This window comes from Notothenia rossii (assembly GCF_949606895.1).
Source record: "Notothenia rossii genome assembly, chromosome: 4".
In the NCBI taxonomy this organism is placed as follows: domain Eukaryota; kingdom Metazoa; phylum Chordata; class Actinopteri; order Perciformes; family Nototheniidae; genus Notothenia; species Notothenia rossii.
The window spans coordinates 13,099,643-13,125,775 of record NC_136902.1 but is presented as its reverse complement, the minus strand read 5'-3'; the positions used below and the strand labels follow the sequence as shown (position 1 = coordinate 13,125,775).

Below are 26,133 nucleotides of genomic sequence, written 5' to 3'. Positions count from 1 at the left end.
TAGCAATCCCATGTTGGACAGGAAACATTATGTCAAAGGCTAGTTTGAATTGCCATGGCCTGAAGCAAAAGAAAGCACGACCTAAACAGCATTTTCATGTATTCGTGCAGCCGCTGCACCTTTGGACAAATGTTGTAATTTCAGTACAATGGATGATGGAAAGTGTTCTGTAATTTGGCATCTGTGTTTATGCTGCACATTCACAGTCCAGTCGAGGCCAACAGATAGCATGTGCAACGGCTGAAAAACAGCAAACATTGAATACTTGGCATTCAGATGCCTATTCATTTGGTTTTAACCATTAATACAACCACACATTTTCATTGCAGCAGAACATGGTTGTCTCTCCTCATTTTGGTTTCTAACTGATTCAAATTCACAATATGATAATTTATGGGGTGAAAATGCCATAATGACAAGTAGTAACTATGCAATTTCACTGTAGTTGCCATGCAATAAACCTTAACATGTGTTGAATTGAGAGAAAAACTCCCCTCGCACGTCCAGGTTAGGCACTGATCAATTGCTTTTGTATCGTATTTTTCACAGTGGGTTTCTTTGATAAGTCTTTCTTTAAAAAAAAAAAAGACATACTGGGTTTGTGGTCTTGATATCATTTAATCTCAGCACTCCATGCGTCACTTTGATTCTGTCAGACACAAGAGTGCTGCCTGTGCAAACTAATTATGAAAGGTTTTTAAACGTTTAAAAAAAAAAAGGAAAAGATTTACAGCAGCATGTTGTATCTTTAGAGTTATTTCCGTGACCCCTACAGATTCTCCTGTTTGCCCAACGTCTAATCCTATATTTCTATAGCCTGTGGAATAGACTTAATGTATGTCCTTGCAAAGACTAGAACATCATGGGTATAAATACTGAACCCAAACATTGGTTTTGCTGAGGGTAACCAATTTCTCTCTCCAGGCGTTTAGCAACAATACATTTGAAGATGCAGCGTTGTCTGGATAATGGATGAAAACATGATGCTTTGGGCTTTCTCCCTAACGTTTGCATAGGAAGGTGTCACCGAGTTCCCCGACATTGAACCAGGAATTTGAGAGCTCGTGGGAGCTGTCATTGTTGAAATCACTTTTTTGTATAAGTTAAACTGACGCAAGTTAAAATGTCACTCACAAGAACAATGGAAGATGCAAGAAAAATCAATAAAAGAAACCTCTTCAACGCTTAAATAAACGGTGCCGTTTTTAAACAGAGGCTCTTTACTGTATACAGGCTTTCTTGACGTTGGCAGATCATTGGTCAGATCCAGCTAAATAAATACTTCAAAACCAAATTAGGCATATTTCATCCATATATTTATCTAATGAATAGTACAAGTTCTCCGTTGCAAATTAACTGACAAACAGTGCTTGGAAACAAAGCTGAAAATAAGTGGATAGTGGGAAATAATGAAATAAGTTAAAGGTCCAGGAAAAACTTTCATTTCTCCAGAAGATGGATGTCACACAGCACCAGCAGTTACCCAGAATTCCTCCTGGAATAATTCCAGAGGGGCAGAGGCTGTGAAAGCTCGGGCCGGCATCCCACTGCGATACTACATCAAAGAGTTGTAAATAAAGGAGCGAGTCCATTCATCTGTGTATAATAATTTTTCGCTTTATATACCTGAGTGTACAGCAACTCCAGTTAATACACTTGGTGTCTGGCTCTAACGGGCAGCTCTGAAATGGGGGATGTTTTTGGTAATTATGATTTTAATGAATAGTTTAAGAATACAAAAATACTGCCAGTCTCATACAAACATTTTAGCTCTTGTGGACATTTACCAGCATGTTTTCTAGGAAACGTGTTCCTTAAAGGCAAACAGAATATATGTTTTATATCTTACCTCTAACACATAAATGACTGTTTATTACGGCTCTGCAACAAGGCTGGATATGTATTTATTCCCTGCTTGTCAATAGGATTTTTTAAAAAGAGGTTTATTTTTGAAAAATTCCTTTTCAGATGTCTGTTATCGTTCAATTGAACACATGATACTGCACGTGTGAGTTTTTTAGGTGCTAGATGGCTAGCTTTTTATGCCTGTCTCATACATGACCCCACGAACATTGCTGAGCTTTGAAGCAAGTCCAAACCGTGAAGTTACAACTTAAGGATCCTTCATGTTATGCCTGGCCCCGAAAATACTTTTTCGCTTAGACCTATACATTGGAAATAGGTGGGAGTTTTTTTCTGGGTAAATCAGCCTTCCATTATGGACACTCAATGGTCCAATTTAAATCATCAGTTCTTTTTAAAGTTGTTAAATTCACTGATGGGTCAATCCATAGTTATTTTCCTCGGCATAATTAAGTGCTGTTGATGCAAGCAAGCCAAAATGAGCGGTTGGAACTACACAGACAACTTTAATATTAAAGTTCTTGTTAAAGCAGCCCTTCTATGCTCTTTTTCAGTTTCATATTTGTATTTTGTTTCTTTACGGTGACATGTTTACATGCTTTAATGTTCAAAAAGCTCTTTATTTTTCTCATACTGCCTGTGCTTCAGCACCTCTTTTCACCCTTTGTCTGAAGCCAGAGCCCAGTCTGCTCTGATTGGTCAGCTGGCCGGCTCTGTTGTTGGTCAAGAGATGTGCTCCTGCCTATTAGCCTATCTAGTATGATGTGTTGGAGCGCAAGCCAATATTAGCGTGAGGGTAACATAGTGATGTCACTGTATTGAGGTAAACAAAGGAGTCCAATGGAGGCGTTTCAGGCAATACGGGGGTGTTTGGGAGAGAAACTCCCTATGAAGGGAACGTTGGGATTTTTGCCTTTGCAGACCATCATTTACATGCAGAAAAACCTATTTAACACACGGACAAACCTAAAATCGTTCCTTAAATGTTAAAACTACATTTTTAGTGAGTGTTTTGGCTATTTTAGCATCAATGTGTAATCATAGTATTGTATAATTTAGCACCAGTGGCAGTGATGCACTTAGAAAAGTTACAGGAACATTGACTTTAATGAAACTTCAGCACATCTCAGTTAATGGCTTCATATTTACAATATCATCATTTGAATGATTTGACACAAATAAGGCATTTCAAGTATCGAAAACAACCTACTGGTATCACATTTTTGGTGAATCAATCATCTCGAGTGTAGCTGACATGTTACCAAGTTCGACTGGTACAGCCATTTTAAGAGGTGATTAAAGGCATACAAGAACCATACAAACAAAATGATAAACTGTACAGAATCAAGACACACAAGCTGTATTTGTAAAACGTCTTACTAACAATGCCTCTGTTTTATCTTAATATCACGTCCTTAAACTCATCACACTTTGGCGGTGTTTGGTTTTGTGGGTAACAAGAGGGAATATCAAGAATGCATTCAGGTATTTCAGTGATCTTTTTCCATCATAAAGTTCATGTAGACAAGAAAAGGACAAACATTTTATGTACAATATTTTTCCCCTTTACAATAAAAAAGAAAAACCTGAGGGCTGTCGACTACTGTTCTTGCTCTTCCCATGTCCTTTGATGTATTCCTCTCCATGTTGGCGCTTCATAGTGATTATCTGTCTTGCTGATATCTGAGGAGAGGCGTCAGATGCTCTTCTGATATTAATCCAAATGCACAGACATTCTCGTTCCATCTCAAAGTTTGAAAGAAATGATGAAAATATATTCATTACAAGGTTACGATGAAGTTCCCCGCGGGCATCTTGGAGTGTCAGTATTTTCAGAAGCCTTGAGCAGGATGTGCTTTATGTATTCTACAGCTTTTTACACTTTAATCTGAGAAGTGTTCACATTTCATAATGCAACAATAAGTTCATTGTCTTTGTGATAATTGGTCCTGTGACAGTGCTGAAAAGAGAAAGAAAGGCATATTTAAGTTATGAATATAGAACAGAAATGATTAAAATGGTGTCCCCTTATACAAAGCAATATAGACATTTAATTAGCTTACGAGATCCCGGTATAAATAAGAGGCTGACCTGCTGATTAACTTTTCCACCAAAGGCGTTCCCTCAAGTCCTTTCTGCAATCTGTTAATATGTTGATGTTGTGTATGGCTGTGTGTTCTGACAGGAGGAAAAAGCAAAAGGAAATGAAGGGGTTAGAATGTGTTGTTAACAAGTCAATCGGCAGTGAAATTCGATCCAGATACTGCTTCGTTTAGGCCGCAGCGAGTGTCGAGCGCTGTGCATTTTTCTCGCCCACTCCTTTGCCATAACGTCTTATTTCCCGCGGTCAAGAGAGGTTATCTTACCCTTGTGGTTTTGATCTTGTTGCCGGCGTAACACATCCAGCCTGAGTTGTCAGGGAGCGTCTTGCATTCCTCCCCCTCCAGGCAAGGCTCCATCTCACACCACCACTTCCCAATTACTATGGATGCTACAGGCAACAAAGACAAGAGAAATGGTGATGCAGGTGCCTTTCACCCTAACAGAGTGCAAAACCAGATAGCACAAACTGGCGCTTCTCAGATAGGTGGCTGTTAGGCGGAGTTGTCTATTGATACGATGTCATGTTAAATGCATCAGTTAGTAGATTTTCTGTATATGTCACATGTATGTGCTTTAGACAACTTGTAACAAAAGCAAAATGGGTGAGTATTACAATGTGGTTTCTCTATTCATGGCGGTTATAAATGAATGCGGTGGGTGGAACTAGGTTGTTCTTTTTCATTGAGTGAGTGGAAAGGTAGGTCTGACTGTGACTTGTGACTTTAATGCACGCCACATTTCTGCCGTCAGGAGAGAAAATTGCCTTAAATACAGGGTAAGTAGACAGTAAATGGTTTGTAATGTGTGACAGAGGAAAGGAAACTGTCGAAGCCGACATCGAGCAGCCTCCTATTCCCCCGGTCCGCTCAGAGATTTCAGTAATATTTGCAAAAGGATTTAAGATAAAAGCTGCAGGTGAGGTTTTCCTAAAGCCAATATGTGCTTTAGTTGTGTCAGAGCCGAACACCGAATCCATTTCTTACAAGGGATTGAGTCTGTGCTGCAGACATTTGTCAAAGCAGGTGGAAAAAACATGAAATATCTACAAGGAACATATGTAATCAACAGCCGCTTTTCTCTGCACCTCTTTGCTTTATGATATTCTTTATTTCTGTTCTCCTCCCTGAGGTGTGCTACATTCAGCAATTTGACTGTTGCAGTAAATCTTACCCCTGCAGATACCTTCTGCTGTTTGTCAGCAGCAGAGTTTGATTGTGACGTTATCCCAGGTAATGTTAATCTTATCTGGGACAAGGCTGACTTATGTTTTTTTATTCCAACACATCTCTGTGTCTGTAGAAAACATAGCAGATTCGACTGTCAGGATTTAACTTTTTGTTTAATGCATTCCGTGTTTAGTTGAGTCAATGATAACAATTGAATCATGTGTTTTTCTTCTATGTGGCTTCCCATGCAAACTTTGGACAGCATTATACTGTAGTAAAACTAATATTGTTTTCTGTCTGCTAAAATACTCACCGTCGACACATGAAGGTCGGTTCCTCGTGGTTCCCGCCACTTTCCCCGGCAGACAGGAACACTTGACCGTCTGTGACCGCTCCTCGATACGGTTCTTATTACAGCATCGGTGAGCAGCCACTACTTCACACGTGCCTCCCTCTGATAAGAAAAAAATATATATATTTCAGTCAGATGTCTTGGAATGATCAAACAGGGCTCTCTGAAAACATCTAGCCCCCCTCAATGTGTAGACAATTGTGGCTAAACTCATTGTAGGCTGGGGTTAGTGGTCAAAAGTAAATTTACTCAAGTCCTGTAAGTACTTCAGTAGCCTACCACTTAAATATACTTGTGCATTGTCACGTTTACAAAAGATTGAATTTATATGGAGAAGTTTGAGACAGATAGTTGGTCAACACGACACAATATCAACTATTTAATTTATTAGATGGGCATTTTTCAGTTTTTGTAAACTCATTCATTATAAAAAAACTGGCATATTATTTGGGCCTACAAATAATTAGTACATTGGTACACTATGGTTACTCGTATAAACTTTTATACAATGCAGTTCTCACACAGAGACATTTTCCCTCTTCACTTTTCTGAAAAATCCAAGAAAATCCAAAGATGAAATGTTTTTTGTCTTTCTGTTACTTTTGTAGGATTTCTATTTAAAGATCTCATGTCATGGCCATTTCTACTGATCATAATTCCATTGTTGAGGTGTACTAAAAATGTATATTGTGCAATTTTCCAAACTCACATTAGTTTCTCATACAGCATCTCAGTATAGTATGTGTATTCACTCTCTGTCTTAAACGGCTTGTTGGAGCTTCTGCCTCCCCCCCCCTCCCTGTGAGGCCGTCAGCGAGACAGAGACACAGCGAAACCTAGCCCGAGACACACACACACACACACACACCTGCAGCCTGGCTGGGATTGTGTGTGTGTGTGTGTGTGTGTGTGTGTGTGTGTGTGTGTGTGTGTGTGTGTGTGTGTGTGTGTGTGTGTGTGTGTGTGTGTGTGTGTGTGTGTGTGTGTGTGTGTGTGTGTGTGTGTGTGTGTGTGTGTGTGTGTGTGTGTGTGTGTGTGTGTGTGTGTGTGTGTGTGTGTGTGTGTGTGTGTGTGTGTGTGTGTGTGTGTGTGTGTGTGTGTGTGTGTGTGTGTGTGTGTGCAAAAACGTAACTGCTCCGCGGACGTTACGTCACTATAACCTAAATAGGTCACTCTACCCAAGAAGTAAACAATGGAAAAAGAGAAATCCCCAATGAGGCGTTTTGGGGCAGCATAGACAGGTCTTTTCTGTGTTAGAGTTTTACTCGCTACAGGGTGTACTTTGAGGGTTTGTGACCCTGCAGACCGTTGACATGCATAAAAAGCTACATAAAACACAAGGGGACGGGTAATAACCAGAAAAGCATGACATGGGACCTTTAAACGTTTAGTGTATCAATTTATATTTACATTGCAGTACAATTACTTTTATAAAAGTACAAGGTCAGAATACTTCTTCCTGTTTCTCCTGATCAAATATCTGATTAGTTGTGATCACTTTTAACTCTTTTTCTAACTACTTATTTTAAGGCACAATAATAGCATGTTTGTCATGGGTATATTCAGAAATGCTTTATTTGCAACTGGAGCAGCAACAAAACTGTATAGCTGTACACAAGTTTGCTGTAAACAATAATAATAGTTCTTTACACTCTGCGATCGAGTTAGACCCCTGCATGTTGATGAAGAGATGTGTGAGAGCAGGCACAAAAAACCCCACATCTATTCTCAGGAAGAGACGCCTGCTTCAGGGTTATCATGAATATGAACACTGGCTCCATCACGCAATTATCACCGAGCTACTGGCTCTGCCCTGAAGGGTAAGAGGACTGGACTGAACGGACTCAACCCACCTCCACCGCTCCCCCCCCCCCGCTGCGATCAGACTCTCCACATATGAGAGTTTTGCAGCAAAGGGCCATCCGACAATTACATACACCCGTCACAAGATCAAGGAGGTTGTAGAGAGAAAGAGCAGAGAGGGACGAGAAGTAGCCAGTATTTTGGCAGTCAAGAGATTTTCAAGTCATGTTTGACAATGAGCTGTGGATTTGTGGAATGTTTCATGGCCGGATTTGCATATATCACTTTACTTCATTTGAATATTTTTGGTTTGTGGGACCCTCCTGTTGTTGAGCAGTTTCTTTGAAGTAGAAATGCAGTTAGTCAGAACAACAAACATTGAATCACTGAGTAATTTAAACAATAAAAAAGCCAAGTGGTGATTATTTAGTCTTTAGTTTACCATTCCACTAATAAGGATTTTAAATTGGCATATATACAATGAATAACGCACAATGACATAGTATTTCTTAGTATTAAACTTTATAACTTATTCTATGAAGCATTCATAGCTGACATTATGGAGGACTTCACTCCGTTGTAATCCTATGAAAGTGTAATACGTAATTGATGGTACTGTTGTGTTTCTATGGAGAGACGGGTGCAGATTGACTGAGTGGAAGCGCTGACCTTGATGTCACGTAACGCTCAAAATAATCGTTGAGCGCTGCGCTCATGATTCTTATTATTTCATCTTTGATCTTGTTTACAGCTGACTTTGACGAGCAACCAATCAGATTACAGCTGAATGAAGCAGCACAAGCTAGTTGTTAGCTAGCTAGCTGTTTTTACCACGAGGCCCTGTGCCCAACCTCACAGTGACCAAAGAGCTAAACCTATATCATTTAAATGCAGCTTTTTAGTCCAAAACCCAAGGAGTACTATCATATATAATGACAAAGAAATAAGTGAGGCAATAAAAACTATTTTCATGTCAATCAACTGACCAATAAATTGACTAAATATATATATATTCAATGTTTATTTACTGCTTGCAAATGCTGAATGGGAGCTATAAATTAAGCGTTTTCATTTCACGCTTTTTATTTATTTGCCAAAATAACAGCTTGCCATTGTGGAGACTATTTTGTTTCATGAAAACATTTGTTCAGCCCTCAGTTTTGAACCAGCCAAACTAAGCCTTAAAGTAGACAGAGGGGACAGGAAGCGAGAGTCGAGTGTCAGTTTCTGGATATAATTGAACCATCATCTGAGCTCCTGTGGGGATTAACCAACAGGGCCCCACTTGACCTGCTTGATAGAAGTAGATCAGGGGCTTGTCTTGCACTTCTCTCATTCCTACCACATCTCATTTTCGGAAAATCTTCTTTTACGTCTGTAAAACGTTGACAGAAATCAGATTATAATAAACTTTATTGTAGTTCATGTAGAATTCAGTTCTACTTCAGAGTTGATAGCTTGTTGTACATCAGCTTGTAATGAGGTAAATGACAAGGAATAAGAAACGGAACTAGTTTCAAGGTGTTCATAAGATAAGGAAGTTTTAAGAAGCGTAATTATTAGCCGAATTTCCACACAGCAGAAGGAAATAATTAAGAAAGCATGTCTTTTTGCGGTTCCTTGCCAAGCATGCCGTTATCATGACTTCTGGCTCTTTATTTCAGAAAACATCAACAGCCTTTGGTTTAAAAATGAAAAATATCCAGATCTTGTTTCTGGTCCTTGAGACTGTTTCCTGCTGTCTAATGCTCTCAACAAAAGGGCATGTCTGCACAACGTTAATCGTGATGTACCAGTGGAAGCAGTGGGGCATCATTTGAAAACAACAGCCCACAGGGGTTTGTTCTTCTTAATGCATCTCCTTAATTACGTAAGACAGCCCTAGATTTCTCTTTGATCTATTAAAAACACACTACGCAACTGAATTAACTTGCAATTCTTGTTACTAGCAAACAGGGCAAAGAATCGAGATACTCTATATTTAGAAATCGTCACCTCCGAAGAATACATTAAAATCAAATAAAAATGCAAATCAGTGTGGTGTTGCCAGCTGGCAGGTGTACTGGGTACCTTTTTTTAAACAAAAGCAATGCAACACGGATGAGCAGTCTTCGAGTTCACCCATGGTTTCAGCCCGCGAGTACAACACGCTTCATGCTCCGAGACCCCATCTTTGCATTATAAATATTTCAGAGGGCGATGGAGAATAACATGGGTGGAGATGAACGTGCTCATCAGGTAAAGGCTGAAGCCATGCAGGGGTATAATTGTTTTCTGTATTTCCATTTCCATTATCAGTGACAAAGTCAGTCTCCCAAACGACAGATTCCGCTTGTGAGTATGTGTGTGAGTGTGTGTGTGTGTGTGTGTGTGTGCTTGTGTTCTCTTTCTAGCAACATTTTTGATTGACAGGGAACAAGGGTCCCACTGAAATTGTCATCCAGAGGGGCCAGAGGTCACACAGGAGCAGAGGGTTTCAACTGGAACTGCTCTGTTTTTGTTGCCATGCTCTGTGCTCTTGCCTCTTTATTACTCTGAGGTGGAAAAAAAGAAGACCGCATGCAACCTGCGACCAACAGGGCACATCTAAATGTTAAAGGCAAAAAAAGTCATAACTGTGCGCTGCATGAGGCAGAAGCTGTCGTGATATCTGTGGATTTTTTCCAGTCGTTTATTTCATATGATGATTTAGTTTCTGTGCTGACATCTTTTTGTTTTATTTGTTCTGGCTGTAGGAAAAATCCTCCTCCACAAATGGGGCGAAGCCTGCGAGCTAGTTCAGGTAATCAACTCGAGCACTTATGCTGCATTCATACATAACGCCCCTTGCCACTCTGCAACCAACCAACAGAGTCTCTTTAATATGCCGCTCTATTTAACCTGCCAGATATCTCTCCATGCTTAGCTGCAGCTACTCTACGTCGCTGCTGCTCGCCTGCCCCTCCACCACCCCAGCTTCCACCTGTAGGCTCGGGGGTTAGATATTTAATCATCATTCATCGTGCTATGTATATCTGTGGAGTGATGAGGCCCGAGCCTTGTCGCCAAACTCAACTATATGCTGCTTCTAATAAACACGTTAAAGAAACACGTGAGTTGTCTGACTGAAATGATAGTTTTGCAGCTCTGGGTCATACATGTTTCTGTTCTTGGCCTCTTCTCCACTCATTTTGACTCAGATTAGACTTGACGTGTTATTTGACCATGTGGGTTTTTTCATGAATTGTAAGATTGAAGGAATTGCCTAGAGATGTCATGTCCCATTTTTATGATTTTCATATGAATAGTGTCATCTTAATATCTTTGATAAATTGAATTGCATTTGAATTGTAAAGTGCTTGGCTCCTTGTTCTTTCAAGAAATACTGGAAGACATGAACAAATTACACGGTTTTGTTCATTTGTTTTCTGCGATATTTAAATTCCCATGGTAGTGGAAAGGAATATGTGATTGTGACTTTTCTAATTTGGTTCAATCTAAAAAGAAACACTGGATCTTACATTTCCCATTGTGCAATTAAATCAAGACTTTCATGAGATTCACCACTTCCCCCTAAATGCCCGGTTCTTGCACTGTCTCCACAGATATAAACTTTATAAGAGGCAAAGCATTGAAGAGAATAGAGAAGAGGACCCAGACTGACTGAGAGTCTGACAGCTTGCCATTGCGTCAGGTGATGAGAAAATGATTGACTTCAAAGCAGGTCATTCATTCTTGACCATGGAGACGGCCGTGAAGGTACTATGACCACAGGGTTTCTTTGTGATATTTCTAGTTGAACTCAAAAGAACTTTGTCATCTCAATTCATATCATCATGAATAACAGTTATTCTATAGGCGTATAATACATACAGTAATGCAGTTATAATGTTAAGTAGTTGAAGAACAATCCCACCAAAAGCTACATGTTGTAGCTGACGGACAGTTGATGCACAGTGCATACACTTTTTTATTGAATTTTTCCAGATCACCTTATGCTTCTGCTCCACTACATTTGAGTAGGAAATACACTTTTTATTCAGCTTGATTTATTTTACATTATTTTTTTCTCAGGCATACATTTTCTTCTAATCAAGTCGTGCTGTACCCCTTTCATTTTACTGGAAGTGCAAATCAATTCATTTCAATTACTTTTTTTAAGTTTCATTTTCTAAAACTCTAATGAAATGATGTGCTTTAAACCTTTTTATTTTAAGATACATTTTGTACTGTAAAAAACACATTTATTCACAGCCATAGTTTTTATGACCCTATTATGTTCAAAATGGTCTAGTTTCGGACTTACACAATTAAAGCCCAGTCTGCTCTGATTGGTTAGCTGGCACACTGTCGTTATTGGTCAACCACTTAAAGATGTCCCGACCGCGAGCCTATCAAATACAATGTGTTGGAGCGCTAGCCAAAAGAATTGTGAGTGTTACATGATGTCACTATGTTATGGAAGTAAACCCTGCGTTTCAGGCAGGGCGGGAGAGAAACGCTTGGATTTCTGCCTTAGCAGACTACATGCACAAAAACGTATCAAACCCCAGAGAGCATTACAAGTTCCCTTTAAGGCAACAGAAACAATGATGTAATTACAGTTTTACTTAATTAATTACATTCCAATGCAGTCCTTGTTAATTGTAAGAATATTATTTACAAAGGTGTAATAGCACTTGTAATTGTGTACCCCAACTGAAAGGACTTTAAAGACTTCTCACCTGTACCCCTCACTTATTTATTTTAACATCCTAGTCCAGACCCCCTCTGCTCACAAATATCATGTGATATGATAGAAACTTCAGAACTCTAGCTACTAAACAGACCCAGTGGTGAGATTGATTTCATGACTACAGTACATCCCGTCCGTTTTTAACTTTTAGGAAATCATTTGAATTGTAAATGTAGTCTTAGGGGAAGCAGTCAGTTTTAAGTTAAAGAAGCTCCACAAATAAACCTTGGGTTGAGTTTGTTTTTCTAAAATGCTCTCCCCAAGGTCAAGAATGAATAAATTACCTCAATAGCAGGCCTGTCTAATGATGTTCTCATCATCTGATGCTATTGCAGGCTGGCTGACTCTCATGTCTTACTGTAACAACTCTGGAGCTTAGAAAACATACTTAAAGAATTTAACGGTGGACACTCAATATCCTATAGGAACACGAGTGATACCTATTTTCAAAATATGTACATTGCTTTCCAAAAAATATGGAAAAGTTGCATTTCTCCTCATCTTGTACCCATTTTCCTGTCTGTCTGGGCCTTCTATTGTATTCCTTTGATGCCTATCATCATTACATGACTTATGTTCTGTCTGCAAATAAAGATGTAACACTGTGATGACAGTTGCTGTTTCTAACGGTGAGAATAAAATAGCTTTTGTAAAACCTTTACAAACCCTGTGGCACACGACACAAGTTTTCACAGAGGGATCGGCTTTGTTCAAGTCTCTCCCATGGAAATGTGTCTGAGCACTTAACTGTAATGCTATTATCTATACAAATGACAACACCTGGCATCAGTAGTCCCTCAGCTGCTGGGTGGAGACCGAGTGCTGTTGAGTCGACCGTCTCTGGCACAATGACTCACGCTGGAAGCCAACAACGCTGAATCAAAAATCGGATGAGTTATGGACAGCAAGCCCGAATGAAGGGAAATGCTGTCAAACCATGCATGACATGAACGCGTAGCGCCAATTCAGAATTTCCGTGAATCTGCGGTTCTGCCTGCCTAATGAATGTGAGCATGGTTCACGTGGGACCAGTAAATGACTCTTCAAACGTGATGTAACAGCCATTGCACAGAGGAAAATGGTCAGTCCATCTCAATAGAAATGTCAGCATGCAATAAGTATGCAATGACTCGCTGTCTGCTGTAATGAGCCCAGATTGTGTGGTTGTCTCCGGAGACTCTGATAGCAAGTATACCGTCTGAAAAGGCAACTCTCTTCTGCCATCTGTCCCAGGCGTGCAACACGGTGTGTGAATGAAACATACTATTTGTGCAATTTATAGAGGGATTCTGAGCATCCATCATTTGGGTAGCAACTAAAAATTCAAGTGAAATATGTGCTTTATTAAATGTAGCAAATGACAAAAAGGATGGCAGCGAGAGTAGTCAGTGTTTCGCTCGATAGACAAACCCGATGGAAAGCCTACGGGACTCAATTTAGAAGGTAACCTGCCTCCCTGGAGCTTTGGATCCCAATGATTGGCAGCCACTGGCACTATTTGCACATCCTGTACTCGATGTGCGCGCTTGCACACACACAATTAAGTCCCACGTGACGATACAACCGATGAACTGTGTGACATTTGAATACTGGTGGTCTTTATAACCTGCGTAAATTATTTTGTATCTAAAAAGTCATTTAACTGCAACAACAGGCTCTAATTTTCTAACCACAGCAGTAAGTGTTTTAAAGCAGCATGCCTGTCACCTTTTTTTAATGGAAAATGCATCCAAGGTGACCCATAATAGGCTCCACTTTTTCTGTGCATGCTGTCTGCAGACATCCAAGCCAGCAGGCTACAGCAGTTGTGTCGCTGACAGGAAAACGGAGAGCCAGATTAGAGGATGTCAAATTAATGCAGTTGGGAGACAGTGAGAGGTACAACACATGTGACTGCGGCGTCAAATTGAATGACTTTTTTTTCTTTACTTTCTGTGAAAACATCTGAAGGCCCCCTAGTACTGTTGTTATTCCACAAATAAATGCTGCAGTGAAAGTTAGTGACATAATGCTCGATAAACTGCGAGGCACATTTATTTTAGCGCTGACAAAAATACTGAGGACTTGTGTGTTATCATAAATGATTGCAAAATGTTTAGAGAATTAACAGCTCTGGAGAAATAGCTAAGGTGTCAACACCTGAGGATATTTATACTTTAGAAACTAGATTTCTTGCTTTATTGCATGTTCTTTGACTGGCTTGTGCTCATGTATTTGTTGGAGGAAGAGTATGTGCTTGCTGGAGAGACAAATCTGAACAATTTTACAAAGCATAGAAAACTACCAATTGCGACTCTAAAAAGAATCACTGTCCATGACAAATAAAAAGAGAATATCTTGAAATATGGCTGGCGGTTTTGACAGCATGTCACACAAGGAGGCTGCAAGATGGGTCCTGTGCAGTGGGCCAAAGATGGGTGATTTTATTGAAATGCAAAATGACTACTCGCAGAGCAGAGCTTGTGTTGTTTTAAGATGCATGGAAACTGCATGGAACAGAGGAAGCAGAGTATTGAGGATTTGTTTTTGCATATGCAATGTATGTATGCCTCAAAGGCTCTCGTGTGTCTGTTTCCACACACAACACAGGCCCAGAACACTGAACATCTGATCAAAGGCATTAAAGGCTTTTCTGGCTCAAAACAAGGGTCTGCACTGCAGTAGTAAAACTTCCATGGTTATTTGATTTTTATGTTGGAGATCTGTGAGCATGACAATGGTTTACTGTCCAACAGCAATCACACGGCCGCTTTCATGTCCATTGAACACATAAAAAAGGCACATTTGATCCTCTTCTTGCACATATTCTGAGTTTTGGGGAAATAACAATGTAAAACATGTCTTCTGTCAGTGTGATGTCATTCATTTTTAAATGTCAAGCTGTGCCTTTTTTTCTCTGACTGGAAAACGTCCAGAACTGGTATTTAATACTTTTAGATCGCGTGTGCTGATGAAAGAGTTTCATTCAGAAAGAAGAATGGAAACGAAGATGGAGTCGGAGTTAGAGAGCCTTTAGAGAGCAGCTGCTAGCCTCTGATGTGACGGCCTTCTCACTGCCTGCCAGACAATCTGCACAGGGGGCAAATGTGCCTTCAACATGTAAACCGTGTCATAATGCATAATACAAAGGCTAAACGACCTTCCATGCTGTATGATGTTCTCCAAAGAGTTGATGCTGGTGACAATGGTGAACACCTGCAAACTGATAAAGGGAAGGCAGGGTGTTTTACTTATTCAGTATGATGCAACACTCTCTGGAGTGTCAACATGTAATCACATCTTCCTGCTGTTATGGCAGGTATAGAACATGTGTCATTTTATGGTGTAATATTTACAGCACGTTTTAAAATGTACAGATGTGTGTGATGTGTGACAATATGGTATCTGACTGTAATGGGAACTTATCCAATTGTATCTATTTGATTTATTTTAGTCATTTGATTTTCATATTTAGACAAAATGTATGTTCCCATATTTGACCCCCATTACTCCAATCTCTCCTGGAAAGGTAATGCGATCCTTATTGTAAATACACCACAAGACATATGGCACACAAAGGAGATGTTAGGGCAGGGGAAAATCCTGCAATAGAGCCTGATAAACCCAAAATTAATTACTTTGCTGATTTCTACCCTCCCCCCCTGGAACCAATTAGTAAGTTGAGATGCTTCTTTTCAGTTTAATGAGGTCTAAGTAGTGATAATGAATTTCATTTTCCTGCCAAGCATTTCAAATGGGCTAGACCACAAAGGCATATGACATATGAAATGATATCTCAAACAATTCCCATTCTGCAAGAAGTATTTATTTCATTGAGAGAAATCAGAAATAAGGAAAATGGGTCACATTTTTACCGATGCAGAAAATGAATTAATAGAAGTGCTTTTTCTTCACGCTGTTGGATGGTTGGGTATTGATCACGTGACATTTCTCAGAATGGACAGACCTAGTTTTAGATCGATACAAAAAAAATGAATATATAGATATATATCTCTCACAACTAGGTTACCATATCTTCGAACTTGTATCTACATCTTGTATAAATGGCCAACAGGGAAGTGTAAGAAAACCCAGTTTGTGTTCTAAAGAGCTGCCGCACCTTAAATATCCTCCACAAAGGGAAAAGGCTAAAAATGAGGTCAACTTGTTTTGTCTCTCGAAGAAAAGGAGGCAGCAACCTTTGACCATTTCAGAGAGCATATTTGCAGGAACAAGCCTCAGAGTACATTAGACATGAACTGTCTGATACAATATTTACAGTGGGGACACAACACTAACATTAGTTTAAAAGGAGTTTTTGTTTCATGGGGGAACATTTTGAATTAAAGAGGAGCCGTGCTCACACATGAACCCGCAGAGGCTTGTGCAACCACTGACATCAGCAATTACTGTGAAGTGTGGTGACGGTGAGATCCTCTCCATTGTCAGGGCTCGTTTGGAGATAGAAGAGGTTGGATGTTTTTTCTACTGTTATTAATCAAGAGAAATTTGAAGTGTTCTCATTGTGTAGGGAACAGCATTCACTGTAGTCTGTTATCCGGTAATTTGGTGGGTTTATCGCTGTGACTCCACATAGGGCAAATATACACAGTCCACGTAAGTATGGTGCTATATAGTGCTTCAGATTAGTGGTTTTCACCCTCTTGTCATTGAATGTGCTCACATAGTCTTCTTTTGCTTAGGAAGGTTCCTATGTGAAATGACCCAGGAGTATCCGAGTGGCAGCCATGATAAGAGCTGCTCGAATTCTCCTTGGTGCTTCAATGCTTCGTCTCTTATCTCCTCTACCATGAGGTGCACTTGTCCATCCTTTACGAAAGGAGAGGAGAGATTGCCATCCCACAATTCCCTGAAATAACATTATGTAAACATCAATGACATTTGCAGTCGCATAATTACCTAGCCAAATGCAGTCGGATTCTCTTGGAAGAATTGTTGTTTTTGCCATAAAAAAATTCTCCTTCACATCTTTCCTTGACCTCACAGCGTTTTGCATTGAGTTCAAGGAAAAGTGGTTTGGAAAATAAATAAGAAGGCGTTTATCTTTGAGTATTTGATTGGTTTCCTACAGTAACAATGACTTCTAGCGTCTGCACAGATGATCTTATTCGTACAACCGTTTTGAAAGAAATACTACAGGAATTCCTTGAGTTTAGCGCTTGCAGTATTCTTGTGAATTTAAATCCTCACAAATGATTGCTTTCATTGTGAAGGACTATCGATACAAAAAGATTGCTTAATGAAAAGTACTTGCCATCTGTGACGGCACCTTTCATGATGTATTAGCTCTTAAACAAAGTTGTAATACTGTGGATATTAGGTTTAACAAAACAGACCTACTGGGCTCAGGACCCTTAGACCAGTAGTGGAAAGTTTTACGTTTCTTTATACAAGGGACCCCAGGCGCACAGAGACCCCAAAGCAAACAAAGAGTGTATGGCATGATGCTGTTCAGACACCTCGTTTAACATGTGTGTATCAGACCCATTGTTTTATAATCTGTCTCAAACCCAAGTTCATATGCTTCTGTCTCCAGTCTCTTACTTGAGATTTCCAGAAATTATAAAAATACACAACAGCTTTTGTCAATTTTACATCACAAAGGGTTTTTTGTTTTGCTTTAATGTTGTACAATGAATAGACAATGTATATATTAATAATGTATAGTTCATTATCACCCAGATTCATGGCTTTAAATGTGGGTCTTTACATATTTGTTTACTTATTTTACTAATCTTCCCCCACTTCTTTAAATCTATTCCCTCATTCATGGTTTCCCAACCCGCCCCTGGTCTAATGCAGAGCCACAATTCACATGAATAATTGTTTTACACTAATTACCCTAACATCATCATTACACTTTTATCAACATGAAACATTTATGTAATACATAAACTGTGTTAAGAAGCCTCATTTATTTTCAGCTACAGATAGTTCTTAATGTTCTGCAGGCTCAATAGCTTTCCAAAATATTGTTTATTACGAGCAAAAGCTATTATTTATCCTGCAGTTTGCACACAACAAAAATAATAGTAAGTGTACTGAGCTTTTTTAGGATTATTTTGGGATTAAAGCAAGCTGAATGCTTTTATCAGGTCTCAGGATTTTCAGAGTCAACTATCCTTCAGCTATTTCAGCACTACATATTTAGAAAACTGCCACTAAACAAAACAAGGGGAATTAAAATCTAGCTAATGACCCCAAAAGGATACTCTGTTTCTTCCACCCGGAACAAAGTGGTTTGAAATGATTAACTAATAATGTCATACTGAGGGAAATGTGTTCAGCTGTTAATAAAAAGCAAACATATCTTAGCTACAGGCTCAGCTTTATGTGCAGTCATGATCATTTTTTTGGGCCAGGGGGTGCAATTCATTGTAGCAGTGCGCTAACATAAATGAAAGTTTTAACATAAATGTGGGTTGTAACATTATATTTCCCATCAGCTTTAGTGAAATTTGGTTTAGAAAGTAGCTCACTCTATCAAGCAAATAATTACAGCTTTAGTAGTGGAGAGTAAGAAATATAGATATAGCACTAATAAAGATGAGTGGAGATTTCTTGCTGAAAGCCTCTAAAGACATGTATTAAAATATGGTATACATTATGAGATTTACGACAGGGGAATAGGGTAAATAATGTTTTTAATTTTTACTATTATTAATAGTAGTTTAGTTTACAAGAAATCCCAGAAATAATGTGTAGCTTAATTGGTGTTAAAGTGGCCCTATTATGCTCATTTCAGGTTCATATTTGTTGCATGTGTCCATGCTTTAATGTTCAAAAAGGTCTTCATTTTTCTCATACTGCCTGTGATGCAGCCTCTCGTTTCACACTCTGCTCTGATTAGTTAGCTGCTTAGAGATGTCCCGACCCCTTAGCAAATCACGTACAATTTGTTGGAGCACTAGCCAATAGAAGCACACACATACAATGATGTCATAATGTTACAGATCTAAACAAAGGAGTTTATTCAAGGTGTTTTGAAGGCAACAGGGAGAGTGTGTGGATCCACATGCACCTATAGGAAAAACAAAAAGCGTAATAGGGCCCCATATAAAGGGAAATACTACAGTGGAATGTATGCACATTTTAATAAGATATATCACAAGTCGATTGCTAACATTAGGACGATTATTTTTTATTATAAGTGTTATGTTTGAAAATGGAATAGGTGATTATCTAATGCTGGCTTTTAGTAGAATTAAGGAAATCTACAGACACAAAGAGACAAAGTGAGCAATAAACACTTATTTCCAAAGGTCTGACCAAACACTCAACATTTACCAGTAAAAAAGTGACACTCCACTGTATTTGGATTTGGAAAGAATCCAACACATGTATAATGGATATTTTATATAATTGTTCCCCCTGTGAGTGTCTGTCTGTGATACAAGGTGTGAACTCTGTCTGCGGTTAACACCCATTTTATTAATGCTGGGGGATCCTGGGTAAGACAAGAAACAGCTGGTAGTCTTAAAACAGAAGCTGGCTGATTAATTGAGCTGTGGGCCACAGAAATTCATTTTGCATTTAAGCGTTGTGACCACAAGCCATAGCCCCTGCACAGAATTGGCTGAAAGACTTCAATTAAACATGCTGTTTAAACAAATATCCACAAGCTTGGAGGAGCTCTCTCTTATGAATAATTCATAGCCTAGAAGAGGAAATAAATGGGAAATACTGAAATATGTAAAACCTATTTGTAGCCGTGAGCATACAGCAATAATTAGGGCACTGATTGTCCTCAGATTCATTTACTTAAGAATTTATTTTTCTTTCAGGGCTAACTAAGGAAATGACAAGAATAGTTTATTTCTGGTAAAATATACGATGCGCTGGCAAAGTAATTAAGCTGTGCTCCCTTTACTTCAGAGAGTACAAAGCAAAGGATATTCACTTTTAAGAATATGGAGGAAGTTTCGAGTATTTATTGGGGTTTTGACGTCACAGTTGCATTTTTAACAACATCAGGACAATGTGAATGTTGAGCTCCAGATGTGGAGAGGCCTCGGGCGGAGGCTGCACGCCACTTCCCATTGGCACTGCAGCAGAGCAGCAATGACACTAGTGTGAGCATGGTTGAGAGGAGGGCTAGGGGAGGGGAGGAGGAAGATGTATGTCACAATAATGTGCCTCCAGGATGCATTATATAAGGCTATTATATTGTCAGTGTCTAAAACAGTGCATAGAGGATACAACCTTTTGTTTGTGACAGCTGAAAATCCATTTTTCATGTTTGTTTCATTGTGAGCTTTACCAGCGAGTGGTTTCTTTTGTTGCAGCGCACTGAAGGAAAAAAAACGAACGAAGCCCTGATCCTCTACTCCTCATTAAAGCTCCTGAAAGGCAGACATGAGGGATTTAAATGGTATTTTCGCTCTGGAAAGAAATAGGAGCACCCCCTATTCTAGAAGAAAAGTGATATTAAAGTTGCCTAATGTTAAAATTACACCCATGTTGAAAAAGGTACATTTTTAAGAGTGGCTGAGGAGGGGCTATAGCTGCTATAGAGGACTATCACAGAAGATGACAGTGTGAGGCGAGAGGAATACAGTGAAATGGATATCACACTGAGTTAAGTATTTATGACTTAAGTCTGAATAAATTATAATATACAGTGGATACTTACAAGTGAGTTACTTATGCTTCTGCTGCTCTGTGTGTTATATCATTCTGGTTCACTCACAGCTACACTTTGACAGCAACCGCTAAGTAAGAGATTATCCGCACAGTGTTGAGAATCGATGACCTCTCTGTTATGAACAGGTTGACCTCGCAAAGCCGACTGTTGGTGGGAGTGAGTCCACGAGGGAGCAAGGCCACCTCAGGCAGTCTCAATGTACTTTTTTCAGTATTCTGTGTTATCACCTGCGCATGAAGCAGTGCATCACGAATGGCACAATTTCCACCTTAGGATAGAAAAGACTGCTGCTCAACACATTCAGCTCACCTTTGTTCTCTCTGCAGCGAGCATGTGTTTAATTCTTTGCTAAATTTCATAAAACTGAGATGGTTGGTAATCCAGGAAAAAAGTGTGATTTGTCTCTGCTGCAAAGTATGTTTTCATGTTTTCAATAGTTGGATTAATGGATGCAGTTAGTAGGTTTTATTTTGTCTAAAACATTGATGTGCTAAACAATGAGAATCCTCTTCCTGTGATTTCCCCCGGACGCGTTCAGGGGTCGAGTAAACGCATGACCCCAAAAGGAACATCTCCGCCCGGCACTTTACGGATGCATGACAAACACAATCTGTTTTTCTTTTGTGCACAGTTCACGGTCTTTGCACCAAATAAATGCAGCACCTTATGAATCATACCGCAGAGAGCAACACAGCCTGTACCAGGAAGGCAGAGAACAGCTATAAGCGTATCTGAGAGAGTGGCAGGCAGCAATCTGTAAGTAGAGCTGTAGGCTGGAAAGCAGGCTGCCTTATCCGAATCACTGAGCACACACAAGCATCTACTCAAGGGTCATCCAGCTAATGGACTTATGGACACGCATTCTTTGCAAAGCGGCTGTCAATATCTCAGTCCGCGAGTGGAACCGTTGCCTAAATGCTGTCAAAAGAAATAATTTCCGAGGATTGGTTGGCAGTGAGCAACACAATGCTGCTGATAAATCTGTAATATTCCTGTCTTGTATGCCTTTTCACGCCACAGGTGTTTTCATTTCCAACTAATAATTTATCCTGAGGTTGTGTTTGTTGACAGTCTGAACGTCAGGTCGCAATTTAGCTGTTCCCAAAGACACTCCAGGTGATTGAATTGGTTTTCTAAAAATAAATCCTCCAATAGATCTAGATTTCTATTGGCAAGGACACAAGTGATCCCTCGGCCTCTGTAATCTCGATTTCCGCCGGTAATACCAGTCACCGTGAACTTGTGGCATTTCGCTGCCTTTAATGATTGGCCCAATGGTCTGCAACCAATGGCCTTCTTGCCACCAATTCATGACCCGTCAACCCCAATCTTGCCACCAATCCAACAGGCACACAACACACAGCAGAGAACAAATGTCCCGGTGTCAGAATCAATCCAGACAGGCTTCCCATCCTCCTCTCATAAAACTGGCATCTCATTTATCCAGGAGTGAGGAGTAGCCATACTATGGTAAATCGAATGACAGGGTATTTACACTTTTAGTGGCAGAGGCTTCTGAAGGATACAAATCGTTCACTTTGAACAATTTGTTTCCAAAGAGGAACCTGAATGCACATTTCAAATATGAATATTATTTCTGTTTTGGTGATATAAGAACACTTTCTAGAAGATGTGTGTATTCAGGTACTTTTTCCTGCTCAATACATGTCTGCAGACTTGAGTAATTGAATGAAGGTATTGGAACAGGAAGTCTTCTGACTCACTATATTGAGAGTATTGAGAAGACCCCGTGCTGATATGCTGGAGGTGCACCGGCGCATAGAGGAAATAACAGACACCAAGGACCTGCATGCTCATGCAGCTCCTTCTCCCTTTGAAGTTCTGACAGCTTTCGGCTTCCTCTCCTCTGTTGAATCCTGACATCATAATTATTTACCATAACCACCACGGCACACATCCGTCTGATGAGAACAAAAGTTTGACCGCAATGATTCGGTCATATTCTATTCAGAGCAATTTCACAGGGACAGCAATCGCACAGATCAAATTGAGAAGGAGCAGTGTAGCATGAATATCAACGGTAATAGCTCAAGAAGGAAAGCACAAAGGCAATTATTGTCTATCTTTGTGATCTTCAGAACAGAAATCATGCTATCAGGGCCACATCTTAATGAAAAACAGCCGGTGTATAATGTTAAATAATTGGTTGTTTGTCTAAGCTTAACAGCTAATATATCAAAAAGGAAAGTAACAAATAAAAACCCTCAGCGAAATAAAGTCTTGTTATTTTCTCCGAGCTTTTGACAATCTAATTAAACACATGAGCAACCACACCCAGGATGCTACAGCACCAACAGTACTCAAGGGGCGATGGCAGAAACTAAGATGATGACACAAAATAAACATTTGCTTCTCATTTTGATGCTTTTTAAGAAACTTGTAGTACCTACAGTAGAGAAAGGGGGGGGGGGGGGTGGGGGGAAGCAGCAGAGGACTCACCGATCATGTGAATGGTGGTTCGACCAGGCCGCGTCCCATGGTGCGTTTGGATGGTGTCGTAGAAAGTGGCCTGACACAGCTGAATGGCAGTCACACTGACCCAGAGGCACAGGCACATCAGCCAGGACATGACAGGACACATCTGCTAAGGACCGAGTCAAACAGAATACATCACGTTCTCATCATATGACCTTAACCCCCCCCCCCCCCCCCCCCCCCCCTCCACATTTCTGCAGTCTCTAATAAAATAAATGAACAAATGTCGTTATTTTACACAGTTAATTTCTGTCTATAATTGGTCTTTTAGTCATCGGAATTGATCATTTGCAGGGTTATATAAGTATGACTTCTTCACTGTTTCTTCTTCCTAGTTTGCCCTGTCTTGTCCCGGAGCCACAACGCTGCAAATGTGGAGTGATCCTTGGGGAGTTTTTTCCCCATGCAGCAGAGATTTCCCCTGACAGGCTGAGTCCCTTCAACTCCTGAGCTGTGCTCCTGCCTCAAAACCTAAATCAAACTTAAAGAAAGATAAGATTTTTGCGAGCAGCTGGCTGCCGAGGCTTTTCTGTAACTGTCAGAATAATGTGACAGTGACACAGCGGTAATGGGAATCAAAAGCCTTGTAATGTTTTCACCATGCCGTTTAGAAAAAAAAAAGAAAGAAAGCGAACAGTGAGGGATGCTTGTGGTCATGTAGGAGAAGGGTGGCTGTGATGGAAGTCCATGAAGGAGAAAATAAGTGTTTCAGCCCTGAAATCATTCTCCATTTATTCACAGCAGCAAAACAATTTACCATCATTTTAAAGGCTGTACTTCCTAAAGGACATGTATTTCTTCAGGATATGATTTTAAAATCATGTTGAATTTTTCCACATGCATAAAAACTTGGAAAAATAACGTACAGCCTCGACTGTTCGGGTGATAAAAGTAGTGCGTTCTCCAGATTAAACTCCTGATTGCAGAATACTTTTTAAGCCCTTCAATGTACTTTTAAGTAACACTAAAAAAGAATCGGAAAAAGCTAAATGGATAATCAAACACCTTCAATTAAAATCTGAGTTATTCCAATGTAAATATCAACAATTGGCTAGAGAAAATATTGTGCCAGTTTCCTGCAAAAGAGGTAAATCTCTTGACAATGACATGATTACTTTTTTTGCCCCGAGTGTAAAAAAAGAAGAAAATCTTACCTGAGCAACCCAACAGAGAGAGTATAAATATCTCAACAGAATGACATAAATCCATCCATAACGCTGCTCACGATGATACCATCCAATAACTCTGAATTAAGCTCGAGGAGGGAACTCCAGTGACTCTGCCTCCCTGCTCCTCACTTTGATAGCAACAGTCCAGTGATTCAGAAATGACCGTCAAGCCGGAGTCAGAAAATAGATTTACAGCTCTTTCAATTCCACCTTTGAAATATCACTGCTTCCCCTTGAGGATCTGCTCCCACTGACACTGAATTCATTTGCCCCTTCGCATTTATAGGCACATGCAGAGTGCTCCTTAATTAACTGTAGTGGGATCTCTTCTTTCACCGTCTGCATCCTTCCAGTGAGAGGCAGCCTCTGAGCAGCGGCTCTCGCTGAGTCCCCCCTCAGCGAGCACTAAGAAACAAATGTTCCCGTGCAGCCTGGCTGTGTGTAAAGACTGTATCACATGTCTTAAAGCCAGACTGCCTCTGGATTAGATGGCATGGGAGGACTCCACCTGATCATATGCTTCTGACAAATGCAAATCAGGGAAACTGGCACCACTCCCAGCGCTGTGGCCACATGATTAACAATTATTTACATTTAGAATGAATTGCTCTTTCTCCTGCGGGGAGATTTCCTTTTATTCTTCTTCTTTTTTGTTCTACCCTGCACTACATGAAGACAACTAAGAATGCTTCATATTTTGATTAAGAATTATTTCAAGGAACTTGTACAACAAAGTCAGGATTATGTATTTCAAGGGGAGAAGACGTAAAGCCAAAGTCCTTAGCTTACCTTTGTTGTTGTTAGAGCAACATGCAAACAAATACATTTATGAAAGAATGTTTTAACAAGCTGAGCAGGAAAGAAAATTGAAAGTGGCTTGAAATAATAATGTCCTTATTAACTGTAGGTAATCTTCACCTATAGATGGGGAGCTCTTCATTGTATGATGGAGATGTAATGGTGATCGTTGCAAAGAAGGAGATGTGAGTGCTGTTATTTTTGAGTAAATCAGCGGCAATCTGTATGTGCAGGAAACGGCTCAATCATCCCACTTACTCGCCACCTTCACTACATGGTGAGCCCTACTTTTGCATTGTGTCTGTGAGTTTTTTTTAATTATCACCAGCATGAAGAACATGCCCAAGGCCTGCAGCTCACACTGCCATCTCTACAGCATAAAGACTTCACATTTTATTTTTGATGCTTGCTCCGGAAGACAGGGCGCATTCCCAGTTCAGGAAGGAGTGAAGAATACCCAGAAAGAGAAGAACAGCAAGAAGCTGCTCGAGACGTAGGCTCTCTACAGCATGACATTGCTGTCTCAGGCTTTGGCAGGGGATTTGGGACATACAGGGGGAAGCCAAATAGCATAAAATGCTGAGTTGTTATGGGCGGAAAAATAGATTCTGAAGATGGGGTAATATGTCTAAACAGATAAGTGTTTTACATTAGCACAAGTCAACTTTACTTGTGCTAGCTATGACCTTGTGCTAGCTCTGACCTTTTAGAGTGTGTTTAATTCAACGTCTACAAATATGTTCCTGATTGATATTCTCTTTTTTACACAGAGGGCTGCAACTATTATTTTCATTATTGATTGATCTGCTGGCTTTTCTTCATTAATCAATGTTCAGTTTGGTTTTTAAAATGTCAAGAAATGGTAAAAACAAAAATGCCAATCCCAGTTTCTCAAAGTCCAAGGTGATGTGTTTAATGCATGGGGGGATTTTCAGACACTGGCCCCCTGCGTAGATATGCAAAATCCCCATCATCTATACTAGGAGCAAGACATATTTTCAGGGCTCTCAAGTTTTGAACAGAGT

General features: G+C 39.9%; 1 protein-coding gene across 1 annotated transcript; it reads right to left on the bottom strand.

Moving 5' to 3' along the window:
• Positions 1–3,101: 3,101 nt before the first annotated feature.
• LOC307038275 (chemokine-like protein TAFA-1) lies at positions 3,102–24,329 on the bottom strand. Its single transcript, XM_079679659.1, has 6 exons — positions 24,296–24,329; positions 23,106–23,247; positions 5,446–5,586; positions 4,230–4,354; positions 3,955–4,041; positions 3,102–3,823 (listed from the first exon to the last, which is right to left on the bottom strand). The coding sequence occupies exons 2-5, from the start codon at positions 23,245–23,247 to the stop codon at positions 4,009–4,011; spliced, it is 441 nt and encodes a 146-aa protein (XP_079535785.1). The 5' UTR covers positions 24,296–24,329; the 3' UTR covers positions 3,102–3,823; positions 3,955–4,008.
• Between the last annotated feature and the right edge of the window lie 1,804 nt (positions 24,330–26,133).